The sequence below is a fragment of the Diadema setosum genome, chromosome 22, assembly GCF_964275005.1.
Source record: "Diadema setosum chromosome 22, eeDiaSeto1, whole genome shotgun sequence".
Classification (NCBI taxonomy): Eukaryota; Metazoa; Echinodermata; class Echinoidea; order Diadematoida; family Diadematidae; genus Diadema; species Diadema setosum.
In genome coordinates this window covers 14,030,992-14,047,461 of record NC_092706.1, presented here as the reverse complement: position 1 = coordinate 14,047,461, position 16,470 = coordinate 14,030,992, and the positions used below count along the sequence as shown (strand labels likewise).

Below are 16,470 nucleotides of genomic sequence, written 5' to 3'. Positions count from 1 at the left end.
CACTGAGGTCGAGATGCGTGCGTACGCGGCAAATAAAAGGGGCATAGTCCCGGTCGTGTAGAGGGCGCTGTTGATGATACTGCCGATCGGATCACCGTTACCGAAGTTGAGCTGTCATCAAGAGTAAAGTGCATAGTTGTTGCTAAGGAACGTTGCCTGCGTTGTCTTCTCTGCGCATCGCGCAGTCTGTAGTAATGCCATGGTGCGTGCCTATGTGCTTGTTATTATGACATCACAAAAGAACTTTGCTAAAGCTGTCTTCCCCCTCATCCGAATCATGAGCCGAACTGTGATCCGACCACTGACTACAGTGAATCGGACTTCTTCGGACTCGGGGAAGTAGGCCAAAGCGTAAGCGCTAGAGAGGAGTCGATAGCGTAGGTCTCTATAGGAAACTTGCGCCGTGCGCCCGCGTTCGCATTTGACTAACACCGTACCGGGACGCGTTTTTTTTTTTTTTTTAAGACGGCACAGATTGGGGCATGTCGCGTGTTAAACCTATGGGAAAAACGTTGGGTTAGGGTTTTAGGTTAGGGTTAGGGTTAGGGTTCTAGGGTTAGGGTTAGGGTTAGGGTTTGATGGTTAGGGTTAGGATTAGGATTAGGGTTAGGTTTAGGGATAGGGTCCCCAATAGATTTTTAGGGTCCCCAATCTGCGCCGTCTAAAAAAAAAAAACACGCCACCGGGACCATGCACCTTTAATACACGAGCGTACGGTGGGGCATACGCGTGCTGTAGCGGTGTGTATGCGCGGTAAATGATCACGTAGAACAGTCCAGGCAGTGGACTAATGGGGCTGCTGGTTGCAGTTATCATGCAATAATGGTTTCGTACAATACGTGTACTACTGAGTACCTCGCGGTACCGCGGCGAGTCAAACTAACGGCTCTGCTGGTACGAAACCATTATTGCATGATTACTAAGACATGAGAGCACTTTGGGGCGAGTAAGTCTCACAGTGTTAGTTATATGAAAGGTACTTTAACCTGAAACACAAACTAAGACAAGGAAATTCAGGGAAACTTTTGAGGTACCAAAACTTTTATTATCTTTAATTTCTTAAAGTTTTAACCAATATTAACCTCTGCTGCATTCTTCGCAGGGAGTGAAGTGTTGCCGCCATTTCCAATACAAAGCAAAAGGGCGCATCCATAATATCATCACATATCTTTGGGTTTACGATGGTCTTGGGGAAGATGGTGCTACGGGCCTACAAGTCGTCGTAAAACACAAAGACTCCTTGAAGGAAGTTTGGCAATGCCTGGAGTTGGCACTGGTTGACTACCTTACTAAGCAAAAACTTCTGACCGGTGCGTATTCGATCCTACAGGAGCTATGGTCAAAGAGGAGATGAAAATTATATATATATACACGTATCAAAAACCCCAACTTTCTTTAGTCTCTGATATAGATTTTCAAATAATTTGTGCAGTAAATGAGAGAATCACGCAATGATTATTTAGATAGCCATAAGATTATCAAAACAGTTTCAAGAAGCTCGTATAGTAAATGAATAAATAGATTTTTTACAAAAAGAAACGGAATTTTGACCACTATTTCAACTCTAATCATCGCCAAAGTAATATCAAAGTCACTGCCGTTATTAGTTTGACAAACGACATATGAAACCCTTCCCGTTCGTTTGGGTAAAATCGTATTTTTTTTTTCATCCCTTACGATGACACTGCAGTGAGTCCGTGCACAGTACCATCGTATTCTACCATGATAACGAGTACATGTGCTCCAGGCGAGAAGAGAGACTGTGACCAGAGGTGTAATTTCTCATGCAACGTTCCCGGATACACTCCAGCTGCAGGGGTAGAGCTAACTTGCTGTGAGAAGGGAGCCTGGTCTGAAACATTTCCCACCTGCCCAGGTAAAAGTACTCGCCACCCTTCATTCTCACAGATTACATTTAACCAGTTAGTATAAAATGTAATTCTACCTCGCAATAACTTCTTTCCCTCTCTCTCTCTAAAGAAACCGTTGGTGCGGCTGAGAAGGAAGCCCAATAGAAATAGCGCTTGATACCCAGGCTGAAAGTAGCAGACTGTACACGAATTCCTTGTCGTGTTACAACCTTGCAACAATTTACTGGGTACAGTTCGTTAATCCGAAAAATGATAAAATTCGTTACTCCGAAAGTTCGTCAGTTCTAAAATGAAATAAGGTTCACTAGTCCGAAAATGTAACAACAACAACAAAAAAGTTATTCCGGGGGTCTGTAAACCTGAGAATGATTTAAAGTTCTTTTAATAATCCGAAGTGAAATAAGTCAGTTATTAGGAAAGTTTATGGACAGCCTAGGACATTAAAGGTATGCTTGTGTCACTCTTGCTGACTTCTCCTCTGCATTTGATTACTACAATGAGGTTTTATAAGTTAATTAAAAAGTTGCAGATTTAAGGGTTCAATTTTATATTGTAACTGTGGATCAGTGATTTTTAAGGAATAGAGTTCAGTCAGTTTTTGTATTAGGCGTCATGTCTGATGCTATGATAACTTAAATAGGGGTTTTTTTTTTCAAGGGTGTGTTTTGTCTCAAGTTCTGTTCATACTGCATACCAATGATTTCATTTCCAATGCAGCACATGTTGACACCACCATTTTACATTTGTTCTACTCCGTAATAATGGAGAGTATATTGGTGTTGAGATGTGTGGCCTGGTATAGCAGTCTTAGGAAAGGGATAATTGCTCAAATCATAAGGATACTGAAACAAGCAAACAAAATTATTGGTGTGCAATACCAATGGGATGATATCTGCAGACAAAGAATTATTAGGAAGGTTGAGTATAATTGTCTCATGCGCAAATCACCCCCTGTCTGAGAATTATGTGCAAATGCAAATGCCATGCCACATTCTTGTGTATTTTATCACTCGCATTTTTGTGTGTGCTGTAGCTGTTACATTCTTGTGTGTGCTGTATCAGACACATTCTCTGTGGGATGTTGTTCAAATTGGTGACACGACATATGCTCCTGCGACAAATGCTCCGACGACAATTACTCCGAAAAAATGCGACAAATGCTCCGCGACATTTGCTCCGCGACAATTGCTCCGGCGATATTTGCTCCGGCGACAAATGCTCCGGCCACATTTGCTCCGCCGACAAATGCTCCGGCGATATTTGCTCTGGCGACAATTGCTCCTGTGACAATTGCTCCTACGACAATTGCTCTGGCGTCAAATGCTCCGGCGACATTTGCTCCTACGACAATTGCTCCTAATGTGCGACAATTGCTCCGGGGACATTTGCTCCGGCGACAATTGCTCCTACCGCAAATGCTCCGACGTCATATAGGCCTAATGCAAAAGTCTGAAGGTACGTCTGTACCTTCAGACAAGTACGACATTTGTTCCGGTGACAATTGCTCCTACGACATTTGCTCCGACGTCATATGATGCAAAAGTCTGAAGGTAAAGACAGGTACGACATTTGCTCTGGCGACATTTACTCCAGCGACAGTTGCTCCTACGAAAACTTCTTGTACCACCTTTGCTATAAAAAGGTAAGACATTTGCTCCGGCGACGAATGCTCCAGAGACATTTGCTCGGACGGTCCTCCGACGGCAATTCGTTCCAACGGTTCGATAATTGATCTGGTGAAATTATATCAGACGAAATTTGTTTAGAAGATGAGACAATTTCAAGGGTGAAAAATGCCCTCCTCATAATTTCTCCGGCGGAAAAAAAAAAAAAAAATCTTCCTGGACTTCTCCTAGGAATTATACATGCTTTTGTTTCTTTGTTTGTTTTATTCATAGTTATTGTATATTGACTCTTTTTAAATTACTTTTGAAAGATCAAATGGAGAATCCTTAATAAAGATAACGAACAAATGAAACAAAATAACAAAAATACACAATTAAACAAGGAAGCCCATATTTTCTTCTTCTCACAATATCATTAACTCAAATTACACTTTCACATACTGATCCAAGTCTCTGGAACTTTCCTGAAAGTGACACAATAGATTGAAGGTCAATGTTTCCCAAAAATGTTAGATCGTATTTTCTTGATATTAATAATTAGTATTGCAGGAATGTAATCTCCGTATTTTGTATACTCCCTTACTCATAATCATGTATATTGCATTGTTATAAGCTGCGTAACGTGATAATTCAATCTTGTCACATTTCCCCCACTATTATTCGTCGTTGGATATTCAAACTGTGTGCTTGTCAAGCTTTTGTTTCAGGACATTATTCGTAACGGTTTGGAAAAGACTATACGATATATAGCGCACGTATATCGAATTATTGTAGATAATCCCCCTCCTTGACACACACCCACACCCCCACACACCCGCACCTCCCACACACACACAAAACAAATTTGTTTTGCACGATGACGTAGCGCAACGCATAACACGTAATTCACATCAACTCAAACTTGAGCCTCCTAGATGTAATACTGAATTTTACAAGTGATCATTTATATGCTCAGCAATATCCGATTAGAATAATCTGCCCATAGAGACAAGCTGTTCCCCTAATTTAGAATTGTTTAAAAGTAAATTATTATACATATATGTTTTTTCATACCAGGAGGACCCCTTCTCAATAGTCAATACCCACACAGGATAAATTATACCATAGGTTTAATTTGTGTAATAAATGTTATTGTTCCCCAATTAATTTCACAATTCAACTTTAAAAAATTTTCCCAGTAATAAATGACCAAATGCAAGAATTCCTTTTTTTTTTCTACAAGAAAACAATAATGCTACTTGAAGTTGTTATATTGACATCAATTATGTCACCTGTTGCAAAGTCCATTTTATCCATTTCTGTTTCTATTAATTATGATTTGTTTAACCCATGTACTTATGCCATTTATTTTAAACGGTTTATTATGAAATATGAGTATGTACATTATTATATATGATTTTATATGCAATATCTGAAGTTACCATTGTACACTGGATTGTTGTAAGCCATTATGTCTTTCAATGTTTAAAACCTATTCTCATTGTTTGTTAGTTACAAGACCATTTCAAAATTTCTTTCAGGATCCGAAGTTGATTTAAATTAGAGACAACACAAAACATGTCGATAGAAATTGTTCTGGTCAACGATCCTGCAACTGAAAGAGATCACCTAATAACCTCATTGAGCTAACCCAAAAAACAACAACCCTTTGTGATATCTCCCCTGCTGGACGGGGTGCTTAAAATTAATGTATTTCAATCTCAATTTAATTTCTATTCCAACGCTGACGGTGTCGTGTTTGGTGTTCTTAACTTTTATTTGTCGCTGGAGCAACTGTCGCCGGAGCATTTGTCTCCGGAGCAAATGTCGTACCTGTCTGTACCTTCAGACCTTTGCATCAAATGTCCTTCGAGCAATTGTCATCGGAGCAATAATTGCCGCCGGAGCAAATTTCGCACCTGTGTGTATACCTTCAGACCTTTACATCATATGACGTCGGAGCAATTGTCGCACCTTAGGAGCATTTGTCGTAGGAGCAGATGTCGCCGGATCAAACGTCGCTGGAGCAAATGCCGCTGGAGCATTTGTCGTAGGAGCAAACGTCGCCGGAGCAAATGTCGCTGGAGCAAATATCGCCGGAGCATTTGTCGGCGGAGCAAATGTCGCCGGAGCATTTGTCGCATTTTTCGGAGCAATTGTCGTCGGAGCATATGTCGCCGGAGCAAATGTCATGGTACCGTTCAAATTTGTTATTGAGTTTCATGGGGAGTTTTATTCCAGGCAGTACGTTTTTATTAACAGTGTTCCAGATTTTCATAGGATGACATGTCAATATTTTGTTTGTATGTGCCGTATTAGCCTTATTTTTTCTTGTTGTGTTTATTGTATTTTGCAACTGTTGTTATAATACTTGGGATAGATATAGAAGAAACAGATGCAATATTGAATGTCATGGATGTATAATTTTGTTATTGAGTGGTAAGTTTCACTGTGTCATTTTACATGAATTAATGACGTGTGTTGTTATTGTCTGTGTTCATTTTGAAATGTGTGTTTCATATATGTGTGTATTTATGGAAGCCTCTTGAATCATAAAAACTTTCCATTTTATGGACAATAAAATAAAATAAAATAAATGGAATGAAATGAATGAATGTATGAATGAATGAATGAATGAATGAATGAATGAATGAATGAATGAAATAAAACAAATCTGAGTTGGGGGGGGGGGGACCAGGAATAATACTGGTCCTTGTTCTTCATCAATCATCAATCCATTTGAGTTTTGGAGTATTTTATCGCATCAAACATATTCTCGCAAAGAGACATTTATATAATATTGGATGGCCTTGAGGTTAATACTAGGAAATATTGGACGAGCTATGCACAAATCTTGGACGAGTCGAAGACGAGTCCAATATTTTGCTTAACGAGCCCAATATTTCCTTGTATTGACCGAAAATAGGACATCCAATATTATCATTATTATCCTACAGAGGATTTTAGCAAAGAATATTTTCACTTACCCTTTCTGTCTCTGAGTGCTGTATGGTCTCCTACTGTACTTGATCCTGACATGGGGTATGGTACACTCTTCAGTGCAAGTTAATCCACTTCATTCCCAGATAAAACAGTGATCTATGTGTTTTGATATCCATTCTAAAGGAAACTTAGATGAACGTCGAACTATATAGACCAAAACAAATCGTCTGTTCTTGAAACAAGTCTATATAGTAACACAATATAAACACAGAATTTTAGAAAAAACGATATTTTGGTTAAATCGTGATTGACCAATCACAGACGTTTTTACTTCATATTTCGGGTCATCTCGTATATCTCAACTAATCACGGCGCAGTTTATAAAAACTTTGGGGAATCCCCCTCTTGCCGTCCAATATTTTAAATATTGGTCGCCTCGGCAAAAAATATTGGTCGGGTTCAACAAACTTTCTAAGTGGGTCGGAGGTTAAGAGGTGTGTCGACAAAATAACACTTGTATTTGGGCTCTAAAAATCCTCTGTATGGATAATAATCAACAGTATTTGCCTTCTAAGAAACGTGTTGGTCTAAAACTAATGATATGACTTCACTGGTGTTCTGTCTTGTCTGCATATGCATCTGGGACTGAAGGCACCAGCGGATCAGTTACAGAAAGGCTCAGCCCATCCAGATATTCAGAGACTGTTTTAACGTCATCGGTCAGTGATAGCAGTCATGGAACATCCACAACTTCCGTAGGAACGACAGTATCGAAAGTGACAACAAAAGTACATCTATCTGTTGGTGGCAATAATAAGGGTGAGTTTCGGATAACAATTCTTGAATCATTATCAAAGATTTTACACAAGGCTACAATAATTCATAATTATAAAATGGTGATTACAGAATTTCATCAAGCATACTCTCACCGTTGTAACTATAAATACTTTGACAGGAATTATCAAAGGTATAGTTTTTGCATAGTATTTCTTGGTGTTAATTTCTATCATTCAGGTATTATGATAATAATATAGTTATGATGATATTAATAACAATAACAATCATCATTGTTATCATCATTAATATAATTATTAAAAGCATAAATAGCAATAATAATAGTAGTAATAATAACAATAATAATAAATCACAGTAAGCGCTTATCACATTGAAATGTCTTTCAGCGGTGAGAAGAAATAAAGGAAAGAAGAAGGTATATACAGTTTCATAATATTCAGACTTATATAACAATTACCAGCTCTCTATTGATTGATTGAGAGAAGGTGATGATTCACAAAGTTGCAAACATCCTTACAACACCGCTGTGTTTGAAAGGGGTGTATATAGTAATCAGCAACGTGTGGCTGTCAATCGGTCTGCACGTATTGTTGGAAATGTCTCCAAGGTTATTATCATTTAACCATTTTAGTACTACTGACTTGGAATTTAGAACAAATTCCCTCAATTTTATATTGATATAATTATTGATCTACAAGATATACATTTTTTACTTTAATGTCGGACAGTGCGTTGTCAAGGTAAAGACATTTTATTTTCTGTTATAATTTCTTCTAATAAAATTCATACAAAATGTTATCGATGGAAGTGGCTTCCTCATTTTGTTTTCTTCTCATTATTGACTTGGAAATTTGGCACTGTGACCAATTTAATATCTAGATGTGCGAGACACATTGTTAGTCCACATCATACAATGTGTTGCCACAGTGACAACTTTTAAGAATAAAGTCACACACACACACACAAATGGCTCGGTCTTACTCCCTCACATGTTTAGCATTTGAATTTAGATATGACACATGTGCCTAATAGAATTTCAGATGTGCAAAATATATCTTTCTTTAAAGTCGAGCAATGCTTTGTAACGGTAAGAATAGTTTCTTTTGCAATTAAAACAAAAATCGTACAAAACTGTGAAGTTTTTTTCTTTTTAAACTCCCAAAGTATTATTATCATTTTAGTATTTGAAGCAATGTCTTACATGGAATTTTATACATGCGACCAAATAAGTCTTAAGGTATGGCAAAACGTATCTTTCGTAAATGTTAAACAATGCGTTGCTATGGTAACCATGACAAATTACCAAAAAGGGGGAAGAGTTAACACCTTCAGTTTATATATGTGACCGTGCACCTCAAAACGAACATAAAGTCGCACACACTGATTTTGCGTGATGACTGAAAATAAGTGAAATGGGTCAACCTAGCCGAACTTGACTTATTCATATTTTTTGAAAGAGCGGGTCTTCTTTTACATTATGCTAAAATTTGGTATTATAAAACTGGCAGGAAAGTGTGTTTTTTTTTAGCAGTTTATCTTGAACGTTTTTGGTAGAATAGTGTGATTAGGTGTGTCTTTAGAATCCCTTTTTCATTTCTGAAAAACCTTGTCCACACTCTTCACTTTCAACTCTAATAACTTTTGAAAAGATAGCGCTACTGCTTTGAAAGTTGGCATTAATTATGTACAGAATGTGTTAATGAGGCATGCTTAATTTCAGTTTAATCTGATAATCCCTTCATTGTTGTTACTCTGGTGGTTTACTTCCTGTTTTTTTGTCCCATTCATCGCACAGCCAGCACGGTTTGGTAAAGATTAAGCGCTTGAATAGACACTGTACTTCAGAGCCTTTTTCTCAGTTCACACTTTTCCTGAGTTTGTGCTTTCTTTCCAATATTTAGATAGGTTAGGAGAGTCCATTTGATTTGAGTTATACATCATTTTAAAGCTTAAAGTCTGCTCTTTCAGAATATGGTCTTAACTAAAAATTCATGTCTGGCGACTTTTTGTTTGTTTTGAGGTGCAGGGTCACATAATAAATATACATATATACACATATATACATATAATATCGGAAATGCACCGGTACACATGTCTTAGATTTTATTACGTTTAATGATATTTTTGATTACACATTTACAGCTGCATTCATCAACGTCAAAGAAATTTGCCCTTTTGAAATTCAAACTCTAACATCTACCAGTTGTGTAAGGCAAATTTAGCAGTATCTAGTTTGAGGTTATCAATACATCAAAATACTGTGGATATTTTATACCGTGTCAAAATATAATGAGACTGTATCCTCTTGTTACTTTTTTATCTTTTCAGATTCAAATCAAACCTCATTTCTGTACCTGTTATTGCTAACATTATTGGTTCCTGTTGCTGTGTGTTTCATCCGGAAGTGCAAACGGAACGACGTATGTCTGATTTTACAACGTTGATAAAATAAGGATTAAAGCAGTGAAATTAAGTCTGTATTTGAAGGGGGAACTAGTACAACCGGTCCAGAAAAAAAAATCAGAGATTAATAAGTCATTCATTATAATACAAAAGGACACAGATGTTTAATCAGACATTTATACTTCGCACAAGTGAGCTCACTAATTATGTTCAAATAATGAGACCTATATTGCATGCAAAGATTGCCGAAGCAATGTCAACAAAATTAGATATCACCCACTTCCGTTCTTGACAAGAGAGAACAATTACATTTTCAAAGTCGTTACATATCCTGCATTTTTAAATTCAATGGAAAATCAACTCAACCGATTAATTTCTCAAATTCTCAAATTACTTTGTCTCATAACACATAACACATAATATTTCATTCCTCGTGTTGTAATGAATAATGTACTGCATATCATGTCTTGACATTTCTCTCTTTTATCAACTGTTTATTTCCGTTTTAAGAATTACCAACCTCTACATGAATCTCAGTTCGAAACTCCGAATGAATCCTCCCAATCAGAAGCAAGTGGTCAGTATAATTACATCGTTTGTTTGTTTGTTTGCATAAAAGAAGTCATGTTGTTTGCCAAGCATTGAACACTTAGCGACTATCTACGTTTGCTGCATCTCTGTATCTTATGACGTCATGTCTCTAACTCCTTTTGTGCCATGGTGCAAACCCCCTTTGTGCCGCATTATTCTGAGACAGCAGCGTCGTCATGCTTTGGGAAAGATTTTTTTTTTCGAATCTATGTAAGTTTTATAGACTTTTTTTTTTCACCCTGGACATGCAATAAGCAAAATTGTAGAGAATATGTCAAGCTTTGCTTTGATGTCTTGTATGACAAATCTATAATCGTTGTTGTTGTTGTTGTTTTTTGGTTATTGTTGTAGAAGCATGATTCTTGCACACAAAGCAGCGACAGAAACTTAGAATTAATTTTTACTCGCATATGAAGTAGGGAACACCGCTTGATGATACTCAATCACCACATAAAATGCGCGCCTCATGTTCCAGGACTGGAATTGCGAGAACCGCTTTCAGTGTACTTTGGTATTTGGCGATTTATCGATCGGTTTGTACGGGTTTGTGGGTTACATGGATCTCTGCTGCCCCTTCGACTACCACCTAATGACAACTCCGATGCCTCCGTCCGTCCTCAATCATTTTTCTTGGTGTCAAGCTTTATGTCTATACATTATGGTATTTAGAGTTACAGAAGCAGAGATTGACTGGCAGTCTTCTGAGAAGATAAAGGTATCGAGACTCTCGGTGTGTAAATGTCAAATGATGAATTATCTCCACGATTTAGCAGATGCCGTTGTTGATATTTGCAGATATTTTTCCCGATACTGATGGCTCCTACACGCAAAAGATCAGTCCTGCACAGCCAACGGAAGAACAGCTAGATCCCAAAGAGGTGGGGAGTGCATAGGTTAGACCTTATGCGTTGTCTGAAAATTAGCTTTAATAGTAGTCGCGTTTACTGTTTCAAATTATCGGCATCATTTAGAGGGTACTTCTGACAATTTCATGGTAGAGTGTATCAGGATACACATTCATACAAATGTAAACAGTATATATATATATATATATATATATATATATATATGATGTCCTTTTGTCAGATCTACTACGTATACCGTATAGCCGAGGCCCGAAGGCTTGTAAAAGGATTAACGCGAACACAGCGACGTCCAGTGTCACATATTGGTTGCCTCAATAAAATATAGTATATAATATTTAATATTTAATATATGATATATAATATTTAATATTTGATACTTAATATTCAATGTTTAATATTTAATATATCATATATAATATATGGTACTATGAGACCCAGGTGTATAAATGGTACCCATCTTATACACCTGGGTCGAGAGAGACATAGTGGGTAAAAACATCTTGACCAAGGACGTAAGCACTGGGTGGGATTCGAACTCGGGAGTCGGGAGTCTTATCCACTATGCCCCCCTCCCCCCTCGCAACAAAGATATCTTTAATGGTGTCAAAATGGTAATCGAATGATTTTGCTACCATAGATTTTGAAGGTCTTAAAATATAGTGTGGAGCTTTAATACTTTCCTGTTGAGGTCGTTGTCGTCATTGTAATTTATGTCTGCTCTACTGTGTTTCGCAATGTTAAACATGAAATGAAATGAACGCTTTGTTCCAGAATTACTCAATGAACCTGAGGAACAAAGGTATGGCATTTATTCTGAACAACAACAACTTCATGGACCGACGAAAGAGAAAGGGATCAGAAGTTGACGTAATGAATGTAACTCACGTCTTCCGGGAAATCGGCTACAAGATCGTAGTTGTCCAGGACCTCACTGCAGACGTAAGTTTGTCGGGATTATCTTTAAAAAGGACAGCAATATTCAGAAAAGAAAAAAAAAAAGCTGGAGCAAAGACGTCAGTTTTTGGAATTCTTCACAATATCGCAATCTAAAAAACGTACTTCTTATTCAGAATAGTGATATTCATCAAAATGTGGTAAGAATATTCATTTTCATATAGGTTTGTTCCTGCCGTTTTTCAATAAAAATATGACATTGAAAAAAAGTTCAGACACAACCTACATTTACCCAAGCAGTAAGATGTAATTATTAGAAATATGTAAGCCTGTTACAACGTAATGCGCAACACACAGTGATTAACAAAAACTATGAACCGGTAAAAGTAATGATAACGAAAACATCGGAAAAAAATGAGAAGAAAACGGCATTGACTGATCTTGAGCAATTTTCTTTTTGTTTTTATCATCTGATAGGAGATCAGGGACTCGCTCACCTCACTGAAGACAAAGATTCGGCCATCTCACACCTCGGCCGTTCTCGTGTTCATGAGCCACGGAGACCGCGAAGGGATTTGTGGGAAGGATGGTCACGTCATTACCGTGGAGGAAATCAAGGATATGTTTTCCGGGCGGAACTGTCCATACTTGAGAGGAAAACCCAAAATATTTTTCTTCCAGGCTTGCAGAGGCGGTAATTGCAATTGCATCTTTTTTTTTTTCAATTCTTGATTTGAATATGAGAACGCAAAATGAGAACGCAATATGAGAACAGGAGACTAGAAGCCAACAAAAGTAAGATAACAGGAACCTGTATGATTGGTTTGTTTGTTTGTTTGTTTCTCCAGATAAAGTGACAACGAGTGCAACGGACAAATCAGCACAACCGATATCACAGCCTGACAGGTGTATATGTAGAGGTGCCGGCTCGTTTAACCTAGTTGACGTTGGAGATGAATCAGGCAAGGAAGACGATGACAGTGTTTTGTACGCGGCTTGCCAGACTTCGGGGAATCCCCAACCGGTTGAGTTTGACAACGTTCCTGACAATGCGCACATGTTCATTGCTCATGCGACTTGCGAAGGTGAATGAATGCTCGTGGGAAAGTATAGACTACACCAACATTATGTCACTATTACGTGAACTAAGATCGTGACGATAACTACGATGGTAACAGTAACTTCCATTTCCTACGTTGCTGTATAATTGATTGGCAGTGATTGGAGTGACGAATCGAACGACCTGGTTCAAGCAATATTGTGTGTGTGTTTTTGTATACATGTATAAATGTATACATGTAGATCTTCGTTGAGAGCTTGAATGTTGCGACACATGCCTCCTTAAAGAAGACTTAAAAGATAATCGAAGTTACTATACCGGTTAAAACAAAATGTAATTTTTCATTTGAACCCAGATAGATTAGTACAATTCATTCAATATCGATACTATTTGACGATTACACAAAGGGTTTTCCCACTTGTTCACCAACCCATCCCAGGCTATGTTGCACTGAGGGATAACGTCAACGGATCTTGGTTCATTCAGGCGTTGTGTGAGGAACTTCTCGCTGGGGCGCACCTGTATGACCTTAGCACCATCATGAACAAGGTGAGATCATGAGAGAGACGAGATTTTTAAAAGTGCATATTACTGACTAGCATTATAAACAATAGTAGGTCTATGGTCTGACAATGAGCGATCAGCTGGCAAAGAGTAAGCATTGTTAAAATCAGATCAAATCAGATCAAACTTTCCTCACGCAAAACAGCATAGGCCCTATATGAAATGCGAATGTGATTGAACTATTTTTTAAGATTATAGAAAAACGCCAGGTAATTCGTTTTTATAGTTCAAAATTCACTGATGTGAACTATTGTCAAAGTAGACCCCTTTTTCTTGCAGTCATGCCCCATGTACCAGTTTTCCTTAATTTCATCTTGACATCTGAGGACACTATTGACTGGTTTTCCCGTCTTAGGATCTGTGGATTGCATCGAAATAATTTGCAGTCCCGAAATCAGAAATTACCTTGTGGCGATTTTATTTTTTTATTTTTTTATTTATTTTTTTTTTTTTTTGGGGGGGGGGCACAATTTACAAGTGAGATGCCTCATTTTTTTTTTTCGTCGAATTTTCACAAAGGTGAGTGGGCGTGTCCAAAGACAACGAGGCTGCGTACGCCAGGACAGTGGTATGGTGATCACCTACCAGACAACGCAGACGATCAGCCAGGGGATAGTGAAGAAGATATACTTCTTGCCCAAGTATCCTCCCGAAAGATTCGCGGCAGTCCCCCGGTGCATGGAGACGGCGACTAGGAACCATGTGGTGTGATGTAATTCATCGTATGTACGTCATTCACTCATCTAATGTGTTGTCATTGCTTCCTGCGGAACTGAAGACCGACTAAAGGAATGTTTCATTTCGCAGTTTTGTGTATTTATGTATTATTAAAAGTAATTATTCTCTTTGTTTACATGAAATTAAAAAAAAATGAAAGATGATATTTAATCCCAGGCTAATGAAAAATCACTGATCAATATCAGACAACCAGTCAAATGACACGGATCTATTTAGGTGTTATATAAATCACAATGGCACACGTGACTTGTCATGAGAATGGTGTTATTTATATTACCATTCTATGTTGTATTTCTATGTTGTACTTTCGTTACTTATGTTATCATTTCAGGACCTTTCTTGAATAGCTGATGGCAAGCTTTTCTTTCTTTCTTTTTTTTTTTACCGTGGTTACATATTAAACCCAACTCAAGCTCAACCGATCTCTGTATGTATATGGAAATGCCATATCTTATCTACTGGCTTTTACATGCATAGTTTTCCACAAGTTTCAGTGTTGAAATCCACTCTGTTCTTTAATTATACTATTTAACAAAAATCACATATTACTTCGGTTTTCTATTATTCGTTGATGATTCCCGTCTGGAACTTTATGTATTCACAATATTACATGGAACCTATTTTGTAATTTCCATTTGCTAATATTTATACGTACATACAAAATGCGAATTGTACACATTAATTGAGATTTGATCCAACACATTATAGTCTGTTCCATGATTATTGCCTTGAAATTTATTATTGTTAAAGACTCAAGTAAAACATGATGAAAAGCTAGCAAAAAAAAAATCAAATCTGAAAATATTAAATTTAACATTCTATGTCAATGGCATGTAGGATAATTTGGAGAGGTTTCCCACATGACCCATAAAAACACAAGTAACATTTTTATCAAATCGTTACGAAATATCTCTTAGCGAATGACGTTTCAGTAATTCTACAAGAAACCTTGCGTATAAATGATACATTATTACTTCTATGAATATTGAAAATGTGCTTTAAAACTGTAAATAATGACATCTGTATTCTACTTTTGTTTTGGATAATCTGGCCTCAACTGGCCTGCTTGCTACTGCTGGTTCTTTTCTAGCAAATATCATGTTCTTTTACTTCTCACTAATTTGTGATTTATACTATGTTTGTTAATGAAGTCATTGTTAAGTAAATGCATTTTTTATATCATTAGAATTGCGATATGGCAGGACTATTATATGATTCCGTGTTACGCGGTTACGTAAGAGTAGAATAAATGCACTTTTCAAACACGAATACCTGCTTTCCCATTATTAAGCGTACAAATTTCGGTAACACTTTCTTTGCATAATAAAGGCATGTCCAAAAGCAGAATGTAGTCCTAAAATTTTATTTTTTCTTGTCTGTTTCCTCTTCGTCCATCATGATTCAAGTTCCATGAATATCTATGACCCACAGTGAGATATGGAATAAAATACTGAATGAAAACCTCATTAGGTATCGTTTGAACATACAGCTTAAGTTAGGATTCAATAAAAAGTATAGTTTCGTTTCCTGAGCATAGTTTAAAACATGCTGACAAGCTCAATGGTTACCAACATATTCCATTTTGGTTTTGTAATAAAATCATTAGTTTTGCATTCCTCGTGGTGTATGACGATACGGTGATTTTTTTTTATCAATGATTCAAATTGATTAATTCCATATATATATATATATATATGCTACATACATACATACATACATTACATACATACATAACATACATACATATGATCTGGACCGAATAGTCGTCCATCATAAAAAAATTAAACCTTTATGCGCGGAATGTCGTAAGCTGTCCAAAGCTTGACTTGTACGAAAAACGATCTTTGAACCTGGGGAATGCTTTCAAGAACTATGCGTTTCATACTATAATATTTTTAAAAGGGCATCTAGGCTTACCTCTTACAAGTATTGCAAGTTATGTATATGATGGACCTCTCTTCCCTTTTGGGACAAGTGTTGCTGATAACTGAAAGCAAAATACGCGCCCCGAGCTTGCTCATTATAATTCGCCTTTCCTTCAGTCCTTGCTTCTATCCTATCTTTTTTTTCTTCCCTTGCTATCGACCTTTCCTCCGTCCTTGTTTCTGTTCTTCCTGTGAACAGGTCTCGGCCTCGGTAAG

The 16,470-nt window shown here is 37.3% G+C and overlaps 1 protein-coding gene and 1 long non-coding RNA gene across 2 annotated transcripts; both read left to right on the top strand.

Moving 5' to 3' along the window:
• Positions 1-1,693: 1,693 nt before the first annotated feature.
• On the top strand, positions 1,694-9,633 carry LOC140245026 (uncharacterized). The gene is made up of 3 exons (XR_011902315.1): positions 1,694-1,876; positions 7,070-7,237; positions 9,542-9,633. It is a non-coding gene; the product is annotated as an uncharacterized lncRNA (long non-coding RNA).
• A 1,093-nt stretch (positions 9,634-10,726) lies between these two features.
• LOC140245375 (caspase-3-like) lies at positions 10,727-14,740 on the top strand. The gene is made up of 6 exons (XM_072324950.1): positions 10,727-11,085; positions 11,845-12,012; positions 12,445-12,661; positions 12,816-13,052; positions 13,467-13,576; positions 14,111-14,740. The coding sequence occupies exons 1-6, from the start codon at positions 10,981-10,983 to the stop codon at positions 14,300-14,302; spliced, it is 1,029 nt and encodes a 342-aa protein (XP_072181051.1). The 5' UTR covers positions 10,727-10,980; the 3' UTR covers positions 14,303-14,740.
• Positions 14,741-16,470: the final 1,730 nt, after the last annotated feature.

Coding starts and splice junctions, on each gene's coding strand:
- LOC140245375 (XM_072324950.1), top strand. CDS start 10,981: ATGCCGTTGTTGATATTTGCAGATATTTTTCCCGATACTGATGGCTCC. Junction 12,662..12,815: donor CTTCCAGGCTTGCAGAGGCG/GTAATTGCAATT, acceptor TTGTTTCTCCAG/ATAAAGTGACAACGAGTGCA. Junction 13,577..14,110: donor TTAGCACCATCATGAACAAG/GTGAGATCATGA, acceptor ATTTTCACAAAG/GTGAGTGGGCGTGTCCAAAG.